General features: G+C 42.8%; 10 protein-coding genes across 10 annotated transcripts; 7 read left to right on the top strand and 3 right to left on the bottom strand.

The window, feature by feature from the left end:
* Nucleotides 1-775: 775 nt before the first annotated feature.
* Nucleotides 776-1,372, top strand: FA14DRAFT_114232 (DNA repair protein rad10; the record flags this gene model as incomplete). Its single annotated transcript, XM_025496043.1, has 1 exon — nt 776-1,372. A coding segment is annotated over one exon (597 nt), but the record flags the coding sequence as incomplete, so codon positions are not given.
* Nucleotides 1,373-2,073: 701 nt separating this feature from the next.
* Nucleotides 2,074-2,544, bottom strand: FA14DRAFT_115796 (uncharacterized protein; the record flags this gene model as incomplete). The annotated part of the gene is made up of 1 exon (XM_025496130.1): nt 2,074-2,544. A coding segment is annotated over one exon (471 nt), but the record flags the coding sequence as incomplete, so codon positions are not given.
* A 642-nt stretch (nt 2,545-3,186) lies between these two features.
* Nucleotides 3,187-4,539, top strand: FA14DRAFT_187474 (aminotransferase class I and II). The gene has a single exon (XM_025501604.1). It carries the CDS (start codon nt 3,359-3,361, stop codon nt 4,532-4,534), a length of 1,176 nt encoding a protein of 391 aa, XP_025357666.1. The 5' UTR covers nt 3,187-3,358; the 3' UTR covers nt 4,535-4,539.
* A 132-nt stretch (nt 4,540-4,671) lies between these two features.
* Nucleotides 4,672-6,051, top strand: FA14DRAFT_187473 (cyclin-like protein). Its single transcript, XM_025501603.1, has one exon. The coding sequence runs from the start codon at nt 4,692-4,694 to the stop codon at nt 6,009-6,011; it is 1,320 nt and encodes a 439-aa protein (XP_025357665.1). The 5' UTR covers nt 4,672-4,691; the 3' UTR covers nt 6,012-6,051.
* A 1,690-nt stretch (nt 6,052-7,741) lies between these two features.
* Nucleotides 7,742-10,330, top strand: FA14DRAFT_141539 (Mss4-like protein; the record flags this gene model as incomplete). The annotated part of the gene is made up of 3 exons (XM_025497139.1): nt 7,742-8,540; nt 8,715-9,695; nt 9,786-10,330. The coding sequence occupies 3 exons, from the start codon at nt 7,742-7,744 to the stop codon at nt 10,010-10,012; spliced, it is 2,007 nt and encodes a 668-aa protein (XP_025357664.1). The 3' UTR covers nt 10,013-10,330.
* Nucleotides 10,331-11,029: 699 nt separating this feature from the next.
* FA14DRAFT_187471 (uncharacterized protein) lies at nt 11,030-12,712 on the top strand. The gene has a single exon (XM_025501602.1). The coding sequence runs from the start codon at nt 11,376-11,378 to the stop codon at nt 12,363-12,365; it is 990 nt and encodes a 329-aa protein (XP_025357663.1). The 5' UTR covers nt 11,030-11,375; the 3' UTR covers nt 12,366-12,712.
* A 501-nt stretch (nt 12,713-13,213) lies between these two features.
* Nucleotides 13,214-13,771, bottom strand: FA14DRAFT_108846 (acyl-CoA N-acyltransferase; the record flags this gene model as incomplete). Its single annotated transcript, XM_025495853.1, has 1 exon — nt 13,214-13,771. A coding segment is annotated over one exon (558 nt), but the record flags the coding sequence as incomplete, so codon positions are not given.
* A 319-nt stretch (nt 13,772-14,090) lies between these two features.
* FA14DRAFT_187469 (uncharacterized protein) lies at nt 14,091-15,829 on the bottom strand. Its single transcript, XM_025501601.1, has one exon. The coding sequence runs from the start codon at nt 15,778-15,780 to the stop codon at nt 14,107-14,109; it is 1,674 nt and encodes a 557-aa protein (XP_025357661.1). The 5' UTR covers nt 15,781-15,829; the 3' UTR covers nt 14,091-14,106.
* Nucleotides 15,830-16,028: 199 nt separating this feature from the next.
* Nucleotides 16,029-17,968, top strand: FA14DRAFT_159444 (Phosphoglucomutase, C-terminal domain-containing protein). The gene has a single exon (XM_025498216.1). The coding sequence runs from the start codon at nt 16,524-16,526 to the stop codon at nt 17,796-17,798; it is 1,275 nt and encodes a 424-aa protein (XP_025357660.1). The 5' UTR covers nt 16,029-16,523; the 3' UTR covers nt 17,799-17,968.
* Nucleotides 17,969-18,191: 223 nt separating this feature from the next.
* On the top strand, nt 18,192-19,743 carry FA14DRAFT_163269 (NADH-quinone oxidoreductase; the record flags this gene model as incomplete). Its single annotated transcript, XM_025499808.1, has 3 exons — nt 18,192-18,262; nt 18,487-18,537; nt 19,173-19,743. 3 exons carry the CDS (start codon nt 18,192-18,194, stop codon nt 19,741-19,743), a joined length of 693 nt encoding a protein of 230 aa, XP_025357659.1.
* Nucleotides 19,744-19,824: the final 81 nt, after the last annotated feature.

Below are 19,824 nucleotides of genomic sequence, written 5' to 3'. Positions count from 1 at the left end.
ATGAGAAGAAGCTTTAAATATTTTTTATTTGTTTGTCTTGTTCCGCTATCCGAAGGCGGAAATGCATGTTGAATAAAAACGCGCCGTCCACGTGCCACAGTGCGGGTACCTTGCCGCACTCTTGCATTATGTAGAACATGTAAAGTACAATGTGCTGATGCCAGCAATTCCCCTTTACAACAATGAACTGATTCTCCCTCCAACTGATCGTGTGCATGAAACCCTGAACCGATTAGTCCAGAATCACACTCCCATTCTACAGCAACGTAATATTGCTGTATCATTCCATTCACATCAAACAGTTCTAGCATGCTCTACTGCGAATCACTGTCCACGCCGAAGTCTGCGGTTCGAATCCTGCCGCATCATCTAAATCACAACAATGCATGCTTAAAGAAGTGACACTTCCGAATGAATGCATGCATGCACGCGTACCTTGATTACCATCAGCTCAACTTTCGATCGTACTCCATCTCTATCATTGAAGGGGTTACTCTTCGTTAATGACAAGTAGGAGATGAGCGAACAAAGCGGAAGCGGAGGATCCAATAGAGATGCAAGGGCATCAAGACCAAAAGTACAACAACTTAGACCGACTAACAAAGCAACACCCGCTGCTGCTGGACCTTCAAGTGGATCGACATCAATTCCATCAGCAAATATCAATGCTGGAAATGCAGGTCAACAAGAACATACCCCACAAGCACCTCAAAGAAGCACAAGCGCAGGAACAAATGGCGTTCAGCGTGCTATACCAAGGATCGTGACCGGACAAGGATCTGGATCGAATATATTGATCAATCAAAGACAACGACAAAACCCGATGATTTCATTGATAAAGAATGTTCCATGGGAATATAGCGATATCGTTGCAGATTTTCAAGTTGGCTTAACGTCTTGCGTTTTATTCTTAAGCATACGTTATCATCGCTTACATCCCGAATACATTCATCAACGTATAGAAAAGTTGGGTAAAATGTACACATTGAGAATCTTGATGATTTCATGTGATGTTGATCAACCTGATTCGGCCATAAAAGAATTAACAAAGTTGGCGCTGGTAAAAGATTTAACGGTAATGGTTGGATGGTCAAATGAAGAATTGGCAAGATATTTGGAATTATACAAGAAATACGAAAATAAATCACCTGATTTGATTAGAGAACGTATAAATGATGATTTTTTAAGTCATTATTCGGCTGCTTTACGTAGCATTCGTGGAGTAAACAAAACAGACGTTCATACGCTTGCAACACACGTTGGACCATTTTCCGCAATCGCAAACGTTTCTTCCGAACAATTGGATCGTTGTCCTGGGTTTGGTGAAATAAAGATTGCAAATATAATTGATGCTTTTCATCAACCTTTTCGAGCGGGTAAGCTAAAATCTTATCGTGAAAGAAGGATCGAAAGGGAATTGGAAGCTGCTAAAGATGATGCACTGGAACAAATGGATCGTACATCACAACATCCTTTACCACAAACCAACGTTCGTCGGCCAAATATACCTTCTCTGGAAGATGATATCAGTCCAAATGAAGATCTAGTCACCAATCCCGATACTATACGGCAGAACAATAATCAAGCAGATATGGATCTAGAGGAGGACATCGAAGATTTCGATGATATGCTGGAAGGTTTGACCGAGGAGGAAAAACTGCAACTCGCAATGGAGATGTCCATAAGTGGTGGTGGGGGTAAAGAGAGCTGACATCTGTACTTTTACCATAAATGCACACACACACAATGTATTCAAGCCAAATTGATGTCTACGTAAAGATTGACGATAGATCCAATACAAAGTACAAAAAAAGAAGTAAAACAAAAGAGCAAATAGACGGCATACGTATTGATCAAAACGAGCACGAGCAAGAGAAGAAGAGTAAGAATGGGTATGTTGCGCGCACCTAGACGTACGCTTTCACAGAGAAGGGTGAGTCTGCATCATCATCAAAGAAGCGAACTGCGGGCAGCTCCATGCTTGAAATGTTGACGTTTGGGTGCGGCGATCTTCTGTGCTGGAGCTGGATTTGATTGGCTGGCTGGTTTTGATGTTGAACTGGTCAGTGCACCTGAAGCGGACATTGTTGCATTCAGGACGGGTATAGGTGTGTTGGCGGCCACGATTGCAGTTCCTAATGGCATTTGTGCATTTCCTGGTGCAGGTACTTTTGGGTTCACTTTTGGATTCAAGTGCAATGCAGGATTAGCAGGCGGTCTAACCAGACCGTCTAAAGTGCATAACACCAAACCGTCATAAATCTGATCGCAATCTGCAGTTGGGTTATTTTCCAAAAGTGTTGCTACAGAGATACCGAATTGACCTGCAATCGTTTCGCAATTATCATTTTCCGTTGCACGATAAACCATTTGACAATCATTACCGTATCTTCCCAAACATAGCTGTGCTCCGGGTTGTAGAGTGTAACAATCTGGTCCTGATTGTGGTAGGTTGAGAGCCATGATTTGATATGTGCTTGTTAGGGTCTTTTGACCGATTTTATCGCATGTATCTCCTTGTTGAACGGTATAATGACGGGTACATGCTGTGTCCAAAGAAGGATATTGCGCTCTTGATGGCACAATTGCCATTCCTGCCATTAATGTCAAAGCGAATGCGGATCGCAATGCATTTCTTTTGGATTGAGATATAGATGATGAAGCCATTGTATTATGTATCGAGTTGAAGAGAGAAGGGCGTAACGAATGTGTGAGTAAATTCTTTTCTCCTGGAAACGAATGTGTGTGTGTCGTGATAATTAAGTGAGTCTGTGTGTTGTAAGCGATAGGATGAATGTCCGAGTGAGATCGTGAAAGACCGATATAACGAACAGCAAAAAGAAAGAAAGAGATGATGTGATTGTATATGGAGGGGGATCAAGAAAAGGGTTGATGGTGTGTTGTGATCGGTAGTGGAATAGATAGGGCGGGCAGCGGCGGTAGCGGCCACAGACAATAAAATATCACTTAGGAGGACAAGGATTCCGCTTTGTGCTTGTGTTGTTTTTTTTTCTTTCCTTGGAAAGACCTTGTCAAGCAGTCAAGGCACAGTGTACAATCTCATTATTAAAAAACGCCCATAGCTTTCCCTTTTTAGCGCATAACGCGTTCCTTCTGCAATGATAAATGAAGCGAAACCCTAAACATGCATTTTGACTGAAATTGTGCTCTACAATCCCAAAAATACTTCTAGCTGCTCCGCTTTAAAGAATATTCCTTAAGTTTAAATTTGACGGTTACGCGATCGGTAAGGAGGAGTATTACATAATCATTTGTGTCGGAGTCATTCTTCCAAACTCAAAATCCGGGGAAGAGTGAACGCATACATTCAAATTTTCTCTCATCACAATCAGCAATCATGGTACGATTTCCAGCATTCGAAGTGGAAAGATGGATGGACACATATGAAACAAAGGCAAAATATGATTTAGCAGAAACATGTGCACTCTCGATCAAATTACGAGAATTGATTGAATTATCCTATTTGGACGGAGAACCACCATTAGAGCAATCTGCTGTATTTGATGGCAAGTTGGGTTATGGACATATAAATGGATCACCGAAGCTACGTCAAAGAATAGCAGAATGTTATGCAACGTCAAGTGAGATCACAAAGGAGAATATTCTCGTCACACAAGGTGCAATTAGCGCCAACTTTTTGTCGATCATCGGTTTGATACAGCAAGGCGATCATGCAGTGGTCGTTTCGCCTTCTTATCAGCAATTGCAAGAGCTACCCAAAACATTTGGCGCTGATGTGTCGTTTTGGAAGCTAAAAGCTGAGGAGAATTGGGAACATCGTACTGAAGAGCTAGAGAAGATCGTAACAAAGAAGACCACTTTAGTCATTATTAATAATCCCAATAATCCAACCGGATCTGCCATTCCAACAGAAACACTGAAAGAGATTCACGATATCGTCAAGAGAAAAGCTCACCCAGATGCAATGATATTATGCGATGAGGTCTATAGTCCTTTATGGCATTCCATTCCGCAAGATGAGCAAGTGCCGGCATCGATGTTAGATTTTGGGTTTGACAACGTTTTGGTGACGGGAAGTTTGTCAAAGGCGTACGCTCTTGCAGGATTGCGGGTAGGATGGATTGCTACGAAGCGAAAAGATCTGCTGCAAAGATTTCTTGGCATTCGTGATTATAATATCATCTCTGTTTCTGGCGTAGATGATGAATTGGCAGCACGAGCACTGGGACCTAAAGCAAAAGCAGCACTGCTAAAACGCAATACGACACTTGCCCGAACAAATCGTGCAATTTTGGCCAAATGGATTGATGAAACAAAAGGTGTACGATGGATACCTGCAAAAGGTGGAAATACTGCTCTGGTTTATTTGGGTGATGGAATCAAAGATGAAGATTTTTGCGCTTCTCTTTGTGAGACTAGAGGTGTGAACGTCGTTCCTGCTGGCTTATGCTTTGGACATCCGGGTTATGTTAGAGTTGGCTATGTGGGTGATACGCAACAATTGAAGGATGGATTAGTACAAATTGCAGAACATTTAAAATCATGGAAATAATAGAGTAAATTGTATCATACATCATCTTCTTATCGTAATAATCTCAGCAGCATTTAGCATCATATCTAAGCAGCGCCGGCGTAGTGTCTCCACAACAAAGAAACACGCGTGCATGAGATCTTCTTCAATCACTTCCACGAAGAAGTCCTGGCCAAAGATGCCGGCAATAGTGGGTGAGATGGGTACACAATCGACGCCATCTGGTCCAATACCCTACAAATATGTTCAGCAGACATACATGCTTTCCAGTCAAGCAAGGAATTGGCGTTTCAGTGCTCGACAGATTGCCAAGATGCGCAAAGATGGCAATGAAGCAGCACAAAAGCGATTAAGGGAAATATGGCAACGTGAACGAGAATTGCCATTGATGGGAGGTGAAGAAGAAGAGCCAGAAGCATCATCTTCTAGTACACCGATCGAGTTCTTGGACGTAGATGATGAACAAGCTTTGATTTCTTACTATTTCACAAGGGTTCGACAATTGGTAAAAGCGTTCTCTTTGCCGGAATTGGTTGAAGCAACGACGATCACGTTTATCAAACGGTTCTATCTGCGAAATACATGCATGGACTTTCATTCAAAGCATATTGTGCTTACCTGCTTATTCTTAGCAGCCAAAGCAGAAAGTCATGCCATTCCACTAAGGCATTTTGCAACGAAACTTGCTGGAAAAGAACAGAATCCAAAGGTCATCAACGAAAACATCAAAACGGTACAAGATTTAGAGTTTCTAGTTTCACAAAGTTTAGCATTCGAATATACAGTCCATGGTGCACATAGAGCTTTGCATGGATTCATGTTGGACTTTCAAACTTTACAGCCTGCTCCTACGACGGATATGATGGCTGCCATCCTCGCGCCTGCAAGGGCAAACGTTCAACAATCTAGATTTACCGATGCTGAACTGATTTATACACCTTCGCAAATCGCTTTGGCATGCGTTCATAGCTCGTGTAGCGAAGGCAAAGAAGCTGTTGAACGATTCTTAGAGGCAAAGTTTAAGAGGACGAAGGAGAATTGGCAAAAGGAGATCGAACAAAGACAAAAGTGGAGAGCGACAGAAAGACAGAAATTGGAAAAGAGAGGAGTGAAGGAGGATGCGTTACCACAAGCAGTGAAAGATGTGGAAGTGCCTTTGGACAGCGAAGAGAGTGGAAGGATGGATAGCAAGCAAACGCTGGCTGTACTGGCAGAGATTGAAGAGATGATTTCTTCACACGTTGCTCAAACGAATGAAAAAGTCAAAGAGGTAGATAAGAAGCTAAAGATGTGCTCAAATCCAGAACGAATGTCAAACAGTCGATTAACACGAAAACATGAAGAGGATAAAAAGAATGCCATCTTGGGCAAACGAGATGCCAGTCGAACGAAAGTTTCGGGTGATGATGCTAAATTGGCCAATCCGTTCGTAGATGAAGATGACGATGACGATGAGATCGAAAGGGCACCCACTACCAAAAGACAACGAGTAGCATGATGTACAGTATATAGTATAGCATAATTTATAAATGACTGTCAGGCACAGAAGGTGAGAAGTAGGAGCATAATGCACCGACTGCACCGATAAGACCGAAAAGCACAGAAGTTGTGGGCAATAAAAGGTACGCGGGATTGCTTGGCAACAAGGTCTCTCTTATCATGAAGTTGGGGTTACTTTGCAGTGGCTTGGCTACTTGGCCGATAAGTGCATTAATTACACAGACAGGCTTGTGCGAGCTGCATCCTCTTTTTACGCGAGCTTGCGAATGAGCGGGCAAAGGGCGGGCAACAAAATAAGAAAGTGAAATCAGACCTTTTGCTGGATTATTGCGTGCACCACTGATTGCCGAACGTTCACCATTTAGACGTGCATGGGGATGGGTGATGTGCATATAGACATTCATTACGTGCGTATAGGAGTAAATGATCTTCTTCACCTTTATAACAAACACAATCTTGTCAATCACATCCATCTTGTTGACATCCAATTTCGATCGATCGTAATCATCGATAAGCTGATCACGTTTTAACAAGCCGCTTCTCGATTCAGCCCCAGCAAGAAAAATTGTATCGCGGCGACAATTTACATATTATATCACTTCATTTAAAGCGCCAAGAAAAACGTCAGAGAGAAAGCAGCATTACGATTTTCATTACATCACGCATGAAAATCGACATTTTATTCACGTTCCGATTTTGGGCATAGATCATATTTTGCAAAGAAAGAAACGTTTTTTTTAAATGCAAAAACAAAACGAGGAATCCCATCCAACATACACTCTCGTGCCCACTCCAAAACAATCAGGGCCACTAAAAAGCGGGGCAACATTACTACTCGTCGTTCTCCTCCCCTATTCATTCAATCATCTCGTGCCTGTCAATCATCATCATACTGCAGTGGTGTGATTGTTGCATAAAATTGCAATTTGCGGCGCCGATTAGCATTTGACGTCAAGCCGATTCAATCTCCGGTTTTGGAATTTCGGCAACAAAGAAAAACAAAAGACACAGATAAAATCAATCAAGAATAATAAACAATTCATTATATTCTGCGAAGAATAGTACGCCAGAAAAAGCTTTTCATATCTTTTTCATCAATCTCACTGGAACAAAAAAGAGGGCGTAATCATCACATCCTTTCAAAGGGGCTTCATTGTCACTTTCTACAATCACCATCAGGCACAACCCCACAAGGCGGTGTTGTTCTTTTTGCCCTTTGCCCTATATTACTTGATCACAAGCAGTATAAAACGTGTTGGCAGTAGACCTTTTCTGTCTTTTCGCGATCTTCACATTGCTTTTAGGACTTTTAACTGCGGGCAATCAATACAACGGAGGTAGATCTCTTTGACCGCATTTTACTGAAGAGCAATAAAAATGAATCCTCTAACGTTCTTTCCGCCACCATCAAGGTCTTTATCGAGAGTGAGCTCGAGACCTTCAAGTGGAGGGAATGGCGCACAAAACAATGGAGGTGGAAGTAGTTCTGCAAGTTCGACCAAATCAGTTCGTAGAGGTATGCAACCATTATCGACAACATCCTCACGTACAGGATCTTCATCGAAAGTGCAGACATTGAGTAACATTCGTGTGAGTGGAAATGGACAGACAATGGAATCAAGCTCGGGCAGTTCAAGTGCTAGTGGAGCAACTACTCCAGAAAAGGTGACTGGTGACAAGCAAAAACGGCCAGTAACATCACCTTCCTCGCCTACTGTTTCGAGTGAAATGCTAAGTCCTCGTTTAAGAGCCGTTGCTGATGGATATGCGAGCGATCCTGATGCTCCCAAACAAGGAAGACGATCTGGAACCAATTCTCCACGCAGCAAGAAGCATGAACGTATTCCATCTATAAATCAGCTCAAGCGAACGTCAACCAATACTTCCGTATCTCATGCACAATCAACAGGTGGACGATTGGGTCATCGTTTACCTCAAGGTTTATATTTCGATCTTGTACGTGCGAACGAAGTTGGTCATGCATATAGACTTGAAGTACAATCGTACGATCAAGATGATTCTGCAACTTGGGAAACTCTTCGTTACCGTCAACGTGAAGCACCTCATCTATTCTTGGGTGCATTTTTACCTCAACCTTTGCCGAAAGTGTCTGGCCCGTTGAGTATGAGCGGGCCACCACCAAGAAAGATGATTGGGTTTGTGTGCGGAACAGCATCTTCAGCATTGACGGCAAGGGCGATAAAAAATCATTCGGACGATGAGCATTCATGGCTGGTTTGTCTGTGGTCTGTTTGCGTCGCCTCTGAATATCGCAAGAAAGGTCTTGGGTTGAAGTTGATTGAGGAATACATTCGCCGAATGAGAAGAGCGGAAGAAGGAGAAAGCAAGAAAGGCTATGAATGCGTTGCAACCTTGTGTCATGAGGACACTATTCCACTATTTGAAAAGGCAGCTTTCAAGAAGTTGGGCGTTAGTCATGTCAATGCTGGCAGTGGAGGCTGGTTCGAACTTCGCAGATATATTTCGCCAAAAGATCACGATGAAGAAGAAGGTGAAGATAGCGGCGGTAGTGCATCGGATAAGAATGAAGTTCGCAGTCCACTTTCGTTGAGTGGCTTCCTGACCAACCCTGCTACGACGCATCCTGAATCGCCAGATGTAGGAGATGAGGTTTCTACCACGCCAACACAAGAGCTTGAACGTAGATTACAAGCTCATGCTGTTTCTACTTCGACCGGAGATGGAAAGCCAACATCATTGGTCATTCCACAATCGGCTGGTAGTTCAGACGCAGCTGTTGTCTCTTCGCCTACAATTCTATCGCCTGCCGTTCTCGATTCTTCTGCATTACCGTCGAATACCGATAAAGAGGTCAAAGTGTCTAGTTCTCCGCAGGAAAGCGTCAGTAATGATTCTTCAAGCGCAGAGCCTGCATTGAGTGGAGTCTCACCTTTTGGTGATACGTCTGCCTTTTCAACAGCTAAGATCATGGAAGCTTTGGGAACACAACAAGCAAACAAGAATCGCGAAGGACCACGTAATCCTGGTATTGCCTATTCTACCATTATGGGTCAAACTTTAGCTTCGAAAACTTCGGTTGAAGATGCATTTTATGCATTAGAGGCACGTTTGGTCAACAGAGAAGATCAATCAAATTTGGCCGATCTTTACTGTCCAAGAGAAGAATGTGCATGTTTGTTGATTAAAGGAGGAAATGCAGATTGGGAAATTGCGGAAATGGGACCATTGACGCAAGCCAATCTATCATTGCCAAACAGTCCTTCGCCACCTTCTGCTCCTGTTCCACCGCCACCTGCATCTTTGGATCGCGTACGAAGTGCATTAGGTGGACATCAACGTGATTCTTCGGTTACCTCTACGGCAGCACATGCATTCTGGATCGTTCATTCGCCAATGATATTCGAGAACATTGGTTTCTCGCGTGATTCCGAATGGAGATTGCCACCTTTGCCTAGCAAGTCAATTTCTTCTAATGGTTCGGAAGGAGATTCAAATGCTGGAGGGTACGGATCTTCTTCGAGTGCAGGAACAGAACGCAAGAAACCTGCCAAAAGGGGAAGTTTGTTCCGCGGTATTCGTGATACGATTGATAAGACGAAAGAACGTAGAAATACGAATTCATCCAATGCAAGTCAAGGCCAAAAGTCATCACCTAAATCACTTTCACCTACGAGTGCAGGTATTTTGAGCTCGAGCAGTAGTAGTGCAACATCTGCTATGGGAGCAAGTTTCCAAAGCGCAACGAGTGAAGCATCGGTTGTTGATGGTACGAATGGAAGTGTGAAAAAAGTCAAAGTGAAGTACCTCTTGTGTGCCGATTGCGATTGTGGACCTTTGGGTTATACAGTTTTACCTTCTTCTTTGGAAGGTGGAAATTTTGCCAAAGAGGTCGGTAAACAAGCTGCGGGTCAATTCGGAGGAGGTGAAGAAGAGGAAGAAGAACAGCCAAAGAAAGAACCTGAAATGCAATTATACTTTGTTGCTGCTGATCGCGTTCGTTATCGATTACCAAAATGAGCGTTCAAGTCTCATTAGCAATGTCACATTTCTTGGAAAAGAAAACAATTTCTCCAAATTATCATATTCGAACAGTTAAACCCTTGTTACAGATTCTTATCATGCAAATTTTGTCTCGAGTTTTGTACTCTCAGTTTCGATGACTGTTGTGCTCTGTTGTTGTACCTTTGTTTCCGTATAGCTGATCGTTTACTTTTTCTTTTTCTTTCTCATACTTGCTTATATTTTGCTTATTAACTTTCCCACGAAACTTACCTTACAATGTTGTTGTACATCATGCTGTTTTCCTGATCCATTAATTCCATGTGTTTATGTTCGAAAAAGTGCAAGAGAAGGTTCGATAAGATCAGATTCGTGAAGATGTTATATATCACAGGCATCATTCTCAGACCTATGAGAGGGGTAATTCCAAATCTCCACCAAGCCAAGGCTGATCAGTAATAAAGATTCCTCACGGGCTGGAAGCTATCCCGTTTTAATCAATCTATGTTCCTTCCAATCATGATAGAGGCAGATAAGAGATAGTAATCATTCGCCATTGAAAAGGGTAACCAAGAACCAAGGCAGAATTTCGCCGAAAGCACATGAACAGTGAAACCAAATGACGTTGTATTGTAACTGGCTAAAGTGCTGTGCGCTCCAAAGGCTGGGGCATAAAGCAAGTGTCGCGTACAGTCACAACATCACAATTCCCTATTTTAGCCTCTTGCTTGTGCTTTTCTGCAAGTTGAGCTTTACCCCACACTTTACGTGTGTGCGTGCATGAGTGAAAAAGCACGGGGGAGGTAACACAAAAAAAAGAGCGGATGCGCCATGCCGTGTTTATAAGGGGCCCGAGCACTGTATCCCTATATAAAGGAATTCCTTCGGCGGAGTGAGAGCAAAAGACCTAAACTTGGCTTATTCCCTCTCCTCCAGAAAAGGCTAGGCCAGGGCTTTTTGAAATAAAGTTTTAATAGTGATATTTTGCTTTGGATATGAACGGTAACTGTCAATAATCTCTCCACTAAAATGCAAGATATAAAGGAAAAAGCACAGCACTTCGGCAGATGATTAGTGTGTGTGCGCCCTTTAATGCATTACAACAAAAAGGCAATTCAACTCCGAAAGAAGCACTAAAGCCAAGGCACCTTGTCTGTTTTATTGATTAGAAATGCACGTCCCTCAGATTCTTACTTTGTCTGCAGCAGCAGCATACATACACACTTTCATTCATTCGCAATTCTTTAAGCCGGCTCTCCTGTCTGGCATGCCTGTTCCCTTTCTTTTCTCATCACCATCCATCCATCCATTCATTCTCTTTTGTCAAGACTAAACAAACAATCAACGAATCACAAAGGTTTGGCTTTACCTTCTCGCAATCATGGCCGCACCAACTGCTATCCCTCATCATGAAACATCTTCTCATCATCAAGGCAAAAGTGTAACAGAAGAAAGTAATGTCCCTTTATCACGTTCTCCCACTGGCACTTCACCAAGATCAATGGTATCACCCATCTACACACAAGCAGGACGTTCGGCTTTCTCAATGCCAGGTCCAAATTCTTCCTCTACAAGTCCAACAACTACAACGTGGTATTCGGCTGGATTTGCAAGTGGAAACAGTCAACGTGTACGTTCGCCAACTGGACCATTAAATGGAACGGCTGCTAATGGATCCTCACAAACTGGACAAGGACCAGTTTCATCTCAAGTTGCACCTCAGCGTGATCAATTTCCTGACGCAAGACATCCTAGCCATTTCAGAGCGGCAAGCTTTGGCTCTGCTTCCAATGCAAGTTCTTTAAGCAGTGCAGATTTACGTGATGAACCTACAACGCCAAAAGTGGAGAATGTAACTTCAATGCCATTAGGAAGAGCGTCTTCTATCCCGTTAGGATCATCTTATGAAAGAATGAAATCTCGCAGAGACAGTTGGAGTTTCGCTACTGCCGCGGGAAATCGTTGGAGTGGATTACAGAGCTTGCGCGAGCGTACTTCAACCGTCGGTTCAGCAGGGGTAACTATGCCAACATACAATAATGATAATTCTATTCCAGCAAGTGCTCCTCCTGCACAGGATACCGCTGGAGCTGGACCGATGGGTGGACTATTACGTAAATTCAGCATTGGAGGCGGTCAACCGATTAAATCTCCTCCAACCATATCCACCCCGGCTACGACTGGCAAAACAGAAGCAACCGTTGCACCTGTTTCGAGCAATTCTAACACTTCTCCTTCACGAGAGAATGATTATTTCAAAACTGTACCGCAAACCCGTGGTCGTCAAAATAGCGCAAGTAGCCCAAATCAACGTAGAAGGCCAAGTCCGATGGGCGAACGTTTGTTGATGGGACACTTTAATGCTCATTAAACGGGGGAGCGGAGCAAAAAGGGTATCAATGTCTAGCAAAGAGCTATTGATTGGATTTTATGATAACGACAACAAATTGTAACGAATAATTAAAAGGTTCAAAGTAGGTGGTCGTGATTAAAAGCCGGATTTGGATGTATGTGGGGGGTTATATGTTTCTTTCTTCTTTCTCGTGTCACTCGGTGTGTGTGTTTCTTTTTTTCAAGTTTTAATGTTCCAATATCAATCTCTTTATGGATTTCAATAAACATCAAATTGTCTCTTTTTTCTATCCTGTGATCGTTATCACTCAATGTATCTCTTATTTTTCTCTCTTTATCTTATTTGAATGGAAGGAAAACAAAATTGATTGAAAAGCATGCAGAAATACGATAGGGCAAGAGGAATTTGGCCAAAAGCGTGGTGATGAAGATGCACTTTTTTGCTGAATAAAACATTTCTTTTTGTTGTTGGAGGTTGTTTGTTTAAATTTTCTCTTCCTTTTCGATCTGCACATTTTTAACCACCCCTTTCTCAAACTCATCTGTAATTGAGCCGGCATTGACAAATGCAAGCGGGGATACACCACAATTGCGTAAAACATTCTTATCTGCTGTGCTATGGCGATTGTATGCAAATCATGATGACAAGTACGTATTGGTGAGATTGGTATAAAAGATTGATATGTTACATGATGATAGTACAATATTGAATGATCAAAGGATATCGGATTGAAGGAAACCTCTTTGCAAGAAAGTCGAGGAAGTAGGTGGTGGAAGTTGTGGCGGAGTGATTCGCATATCAGCAAACGCATTGGCAGGTAAAGCATCATTTTGTGATTGAAGCATTGCGGCTGAAGGTGGCGCAAACGAAGGCGGTGGTGTGAGTGGTAGCGGTGGAATGTTCCAAAGAGATTTTGGAATCTCAGCAATAAGTCTAAAACAATCTTTCCCGTTCAAATAAAAGTTAAAAAGTCTTTTTTCACGTAAAAATCCTAACTTTTCATAAAGTTGTAAACTTGCTTTATTGTCAATTTCTGTCTCTAAAACAATCTCTTGTGCACCTTGTTGTACCATTTTACGTAACAATGTTTGTAAAAGTGTTGTTGCAATTCCTTTTCCGCGAAAATCGGATCGGATACTGACCATGCCTATATAGCCTCGCATAAATCTGTTCCCTTTGAGATGTTTGTCAAGCTTTCCAATGACAACGCCGATCGGTGTCTCGTTGGTCTCTTGAGCAGGGTTGGGTATCTTCCCTTCTTCCGGGTAAGGATCAGGTGAGTAGTGCGCCAAGAAGCATAATTCCGGCCATTGATTGAGAAAGTATCGATATGTGTAAACTGTATAGGGTTCGCTCAATTCTCCATCGATCAATCCCATGATTGCTTGCATTTGTGTTTCTCCTTCATAAGGTGCGATGCGGATATGCTTCTTCTGAAATTCTTTCCCACTCATCTTTCCGTTCGATCTGCTATCCTTCACCTGATTGTTTGTGGAGGCGCTGTTGCCTTGCAAGATTTTGTCATCTTCCCTAACAAGCACTTCTTGTGCTCTTGCTATCTGCTCATTCGATCTGCTTGGACCGGCATTTTGTTCTTCAGCCATCCTTCTGATGGTGTTTGAAAACAAGAGTCGTTTGGATCGTGTTCAAGTATAAATTTAAGACTTTATCATTTTTATTCCGCCGGCGCTAAACACCTTCATATCACGCAAGTCACGCTACGCACAAAATTAAACCTTATCACAAGATTTCATTCAAATCAACCCAAAAAGCCAACAAAGTAATCTCGCCAAGCCTCTATAGATCGTAATGTGGCTGCAGGTAAACCTGCTAATCCTCCTTCGTTTGCCATCCTTGGCTTGATTCGATCATCAAGTGGTGCTGAAAGTGTACGTAAGTGAGAGTGTAATGCTTTGACCGAAGCACTGTCAGCCTCATTCGAAAATGAATTGTCCATGTTCGGTGCTTCTTTAAGCTGTGAAAGATGATTGTCATCAATTGCAAAAAATTGTGCATATAATGAAGCTTCAGCTTGATTGATTGCAGTCAAGAATGACATTCCTCGCTCAACTAATCTGGTCGTTGCGTTGGAAGATGTTGCCGCTTGTCCGGCTGTTTCTTCACCTTGATTTGAGGGATGGAGAGCCATTACCTCGATACGTGCAATACAATTCGCAATCATACTGCTCAACAATGCCCGCCTACCATCAAAGTAAGCGGCCCTACATTCTTCAAGCAAAGCAGAGAATTCTGGCGCACGGAATACCTCTGATCTTTCCTCTTCGTTGACGTTGGATGTATCATTGTCCCCTTTCTCATTTACACCCTTAGCTGATTGCTTACCTTTACTAATCGTACTGTCCACTTTTTCGATATCAGTCGTTGCTGGCGGCGCTTTTAGAGAAGCACGTTTCTCCAATTCATGCAAAATAGGCTGCAATTCTGCGCTTTCCTTTTCATACCGTTCGAACAATAATGCATATATACTTGGATCCGCGAAATTCATCATCACATGATGATCTGGATCGAACTCCTTCTCTTTACCTTTACCGCTTGATTCTGTTTTTGACTTTTCCCATTCTTTCAACTTTTGAGAGATTTCATTGTTCAACTCCTTGAGGCGACCAACAACGAACATCCTTATCAGGGTACCTGCACGAACGATGCAATGCTCAAACCGCATCTTATACAGAGGCGCATCTTTGTAGTGCGGATGAGCCCCTATGAATGCCAAAGCGACATCAAGACGATCTAATGTCAACATAAATTCACCCGTTTTGACAAGTTCAAGCGAAGGCGAAGAAAGGAAAGAAGTGGCAGAAGGCAAGATTGCAAAATAGGTTAATCGAATTGATAGTGCATCTGCAACGTTTGCTAAATGATCAATTCGTTCTACCATCGATTCAGCATCTTCTCGTAATCCTTCTGTGCCTTCTTCTACCATTTGTGCACCTGCCCGTAATTCAGCAATATGCACCCTTGCTGCCTCAAGATGGTCTAACAGTGTGTCTGCTTCATCTGCTGTCCGAGATATCTCTTGTAGCGCTCTAGAGTGCCCTGATTGTGTGGAAGAAGCGATAAAAGCTTGCTGTTTGGCATACCAGGAAAGGTATGAGGGTGCATCTATGAGTGGTGCTGTAGGTAGTGATGGTATCGACTGTGTTCTGTCTTCACTTCCTGCCTCATCGATCTCTGCTGACTGTGATGTTGTTGCTAGCTGGGATGGTACAGAGTGGGATTCGAGCTGAATGCCATTTTCGACGTTCTGCTTAGCATTTTGCTTTGAAGATAATAGTTGGTTTGGTCGATTATTTGATCCAATATAGTCTGCCAATGCATTCACGCTTGCCCTTTCCACTTCGTTCAAAGGTGCTAGCACATTAGACCAGTGTTCCAACTGTACCATCGAGGAGGAAGGAGATGGAGCATTCATCTTGTCGTGAACACGAACCAGCGTGTTTGAAGTGATAGCAATGATGGTTAGGACGCATACAATCTTTCTCAATCCATTCTCTCCCGCGTCTCTTTTGTGCAATTCTTCCTTTTAGTTGGCGCGTGCGAATAAACGCTGTTTGCTTGTTTGCTTGCCACTTCCCGTTCTTCTCGCCATTTGCAGGCATAAAAGCAGTGTCTTAGCAACAAACATTGACATTACTTGGCTAATGCGTCTGTGCTCATTATGCGAACGAACCCCCCACCTTTACAGAATCAAGCTATGATTACTTACTCTATTTCTACCATCACCTACATTCTTATCCACCCACTTTGAGTCGATCAATCATGTCTGCTCAGATCAAAACAATCTCAACAACACCTTTCGAAGGTCAAAAGCCTGGTACTTCAGGTTTACGTAAACGTGTAAAGGTTTTCTCCCAACCACATTATACAGAAAACTTCGTACAAGCAATCTTGTCTTCTATTCCTTCTCCAGGAGTAAAAGGCTCTACCCTCGTTGTCGGAGGAGATGGTCGTTATTTCAGTATTCCGGCTATTCAATCTATCATCCGTTTGTGCGCAGGTAATGGCGTTTCAAAATTGATCATCGGTGCAAATGGTATTTTATCCACTCCTGCTGCTAGTCATGTCATTCGCTCTTACAAGGCTACAGGTGGTATCTTGTTGACCGCTTCTCACAACCCTGGAGGTCCTGATGCCGATTTCGGTATCAAGTACAATATGGAGAATGGTGGACCCGCTCCAGAAGGTGTGACAAACAAGATCTTCGAAGTCACAAAGTCAATCAAAGAATACTACGTAGTCGAAGGTGAGGATGTCGATCTATCCAAGCCAGGAAGTTACACTTTCGGTGGATCTTTGCAAATTCAAGTCATTGATCCTGTCAAGGATTACGTTCAATACCTCGGCAAAATCTTTGACTTTGGTTTGATTAAATCTTTCTTGCAACAAGGTCAATTCACTGTACTGTTCGATGCCTTGCACGGTGTCACAGGACCTTATGGACGTGCACTGTTCGTCGAAGAATTCGGATTGCCAGAATCTTCCATTCAAAACTGTGTTCCCAGCGAAGACTTTGGTGGAGGTCACCCTGATCCTAACTTGACCTATGCTAAATCCTTGGTTGATGCAGTTGAATCGAAGAACATCTCATTCGGTGCCGCTTCTGACGGTGATGGTGATCGTAACATGATCATCGGTAAAGGCGCATTCGTCAATCCAAGCGATAGTGTCGCCATCATTGCTGATTGGGCAGATCGTGCGATCCCTTACTTCAAATCTGGCGTTAAAGGTCTCGCACGTAGTATGCCAACCAGTGGAGCAATTGACCGTGTTGCCAAGAAGAAAGGATTCGAATGCTTTGAAGTGCCAACGGGATGGAAATTCTTTGGTAACTTGATGGATGCTGGCCGTCTTTCGATCTGTGGTGAAGAGTCCTTCGGAACGGGATCTGACCATATTCGTGAAAAGGATGGTCTTTGGGCTGTTGTCGCTTGGTTGAGCATCTTGGCTGCTGCAAACAAAGAAAAAGCAGGCACGAGTGTCAATGATGTTTTACAAGCTCACTACAAGCAATACGGACGAAACTTCTTCTCACGTTATGATTACGAAGAGGTTGATTCTGCCGGTGCAAAAGAATTGATGGATAATTTGAGTAAACAATTCACCTCTTCATCCTTCAAAGGTACAAAATTGGGCGAATTCGAAGTTGCAGAAGCAGGAGATTTCTCTTACACTGACCCAATCGATGGCAGCGTAAGCAAGAATCAAGGATTGTACATCAAGTTCGTTGATGGTAGCCGAATCATCTTCCGTCTTTCAGGTACTGGAAGTGCAGGCGCAACGATTCGCTTGTACGTTGAGAAGTACTCGAATGATGCAGCTGAATTCAACGCAGACGCTCAACAAGGCTTGAAACCTCTTATCGAACAAGCACTCAAGATTTCTGAATTGCAAAAGCATACCGGTCGTGATAAGCCTACCGTCATTACTTAGATAACAACAAATACCTTGTAATGACTCTGAAGTGCAATACCAAAGAATAAATGCAAAGGCAGTGATTTGATATGATAAGCTGTCACAAATTGTAGAGATTGAGAATTTTATTCACATACTAGAGTACAATGGAAAGGGGTAGCTTTACTGATCACCAGTGCCATCCTGGTCTTTGATGTGTATTAATGATAGGTCGATTAACTCTAACAACACCGCCTGTACCGATCGATCGAGTGATTCGTTTTTCCTTTTGCAATTTTTCGGCAAATTTTTGTTGATGAGTTTTACCTTCACGCAAGACAAAGCTCAATTTTGCTTCAAATCTTGTTTGAACACCTGTCCTTCCACGACCTTTGATTTCTACACGTTTATGTGTTTTTCCTTTTCCAACCCATGCTTCTGCAACGACTAAACGAGCGGGATCAAGACCTTTTGCGATCGCATGATCTCGTGCTACTGCAAGTGTACTTTTCACACGACTTGCAGCACGTTTTTCAGAAAATTGCATTTGCAAGATTGCATAATCCAATGGTTTTCCTGATCCGATTTGATCGGCTAGAAGTTGTAGCTTTCGTGGTGATATTCTGAAATTTGCTGTGCTATATTTATGTTCGGTTATACGTTCTGAAACTTCTCCTGTGATTGGATCAACGATACGTTGTGGAGCTCCCCATCTTTTTCGATATAGTCTTGCCAAAGAAGTCTTTTCTACAGGTTGTGTTTGTTCGACCATTTCTTCGTATGCTTTATCTTCTGATGTCTTTCTTCCTAGTGCTTTTAAACCACGATCTTTGATATTTGTGAACGTACTTCGTAGAGCGTCCATGATCTCATTCGGTCGAGAAGAATGAAAACTTCTATTGGCGATTAGAGATAGGTATGGATTGCGTCGTCTGATTGCAGCCCTTGCCAGTATAGGCCCTTGCCGAAGGCATTGTCGGGCGATCATTTTGTGTGTATGATGATGGTGACTGGGAGTGGTTTTCCTTAGTGTGCCTTCTTCTTGATTAAATAAAATCGCGTGCACGTGCTTTGTTATTGTTTGTTGCGCCATCTTAACAGTGGTGAAATGCTTACACGCGAATCTCTCGTCAGCAAATCAACTTTGATTGGCTCATGACAAACAGAGAAGGCGTAACAAAGCCTTAACGCGGCGCACTAACAAATGCTACTCTACCACCAGGACAGCTAACTTCCTACATCATTCCCACCAACCGGAAATCAAACAGTCATCATGAATCCTTCAAGAGTGGCATTTGCGCCTCTATTGCGTTCAAACGCTCAATTGGCCGCCATTCCACGCTCATTTTCAGCTGTGGCAAGTACAAGCCGTGCTTCGACCTCCCTTCAAAACCAGATACGATCAATCTCAAGCACTTCAAAATCTCAACAAGCAGCACCAACACAAGATGTCGATCAATTCCAAACAGTCGCAAACAGAGATAGCAATCAATTAAGTCTCGAAAAGCCAAGAAATAACGTTGAATACGTCACAACTACTCTTGACAAAGTCGTTAACTGGGCTCGTCAAGGTTCAATGTGGCCAATGACTTTCGGTTTGGCTTGTTGTGCAGTTGAAATGATGCACGTAGCCACTGCAAGATACGATCAAGATCGTTTAGGTATCGTTTTCCGTGCTTCTCCTCGCCAAAGTGATGTGATGATCGTTGCCGGAACATTGACAAACAAGATGGCTCCAGCTTTGAGAAAAGTGTACGATCAAATGCCCGAACCTCGTTGGGTGATTTCAATGGGTTCATGTGCAAACGGTGGTGGTTATTATCATTATTCTTACAGCGTCGTTCGTGGTTGTGATAGAATTGTTCCAGTTGATTTATACGTTCCCGGTTGCCCACCCACAGCAGAAGCACTTCTACACGGAATGCTCTGTTTGATGAGAAAGATGAGAAGAGGACGCAAGATGACACTATGGTACCGCAAGTAAATTATTCATACGATGATATCATACCTTCTCTCTTTTCTACGTATATACTCTGTTTTCAATAGCATATCTTAACTGAACTGT

Source organism: Meira miltonrushii (assembly GCF_003144205.1).
Source record: "Meira miltonrushii strain MCA 3882 unplaced genomic scaffold FA14scaffold_1, whole genome shotgun sequence".
Taxonomy (NCBI): domain Eukaryota; kingdom Fungi; phylum Basidiomycota; class Exobasidiomycetes; order Exobasidiales; family Brachybasidiaceae; genus Meira; species Meira miltonrushii.
The sequence above is the reverse complement of the archived record's forward strand: the minus strand, read 5'-3'. Positions and strand labels throughout refer to the sequence as shown.

Bases quoted from the DNA above. Each gene is read 5' to 3' on its own strand.
- FA14DRAFT_187474 (XM_025501604.1), top strand. From the start codon at position 3,359: ATGGTACGATTTCCAGCATTCGAAGTGGAAAGATGGATGGACACATAT.
- FA14DRAFT_159444 (XM_025498216.1), top strand. From the start codon at position 16,524: ATGGAGAATGGTGGACCCGCTCCAGAAGGTGTGACAAACAAGATCTTC.
- FA14DRAFT_187469 (XM_025501601.1), bottom strand. From the start codon at position 15,780: ATGAATGCTCCATCTCCTTCCTCCTCGATGGTACAGTTGGAACACTGG.
- FA14DRAFT_187473 (XM_025501603.1), top strand. From the start codon at position 4,692: ATGCCGGCAATAGTGGGTGAGATGGGTACACAATCGACGCCATCTGGT.
- FA14DRAFT_187471 (XM_025501602.1), top strand. From the start codon at position 11,376: ATGGCCGCACCAACTGCTATCCCTCATCATGAAACATCTTCTCATCAT.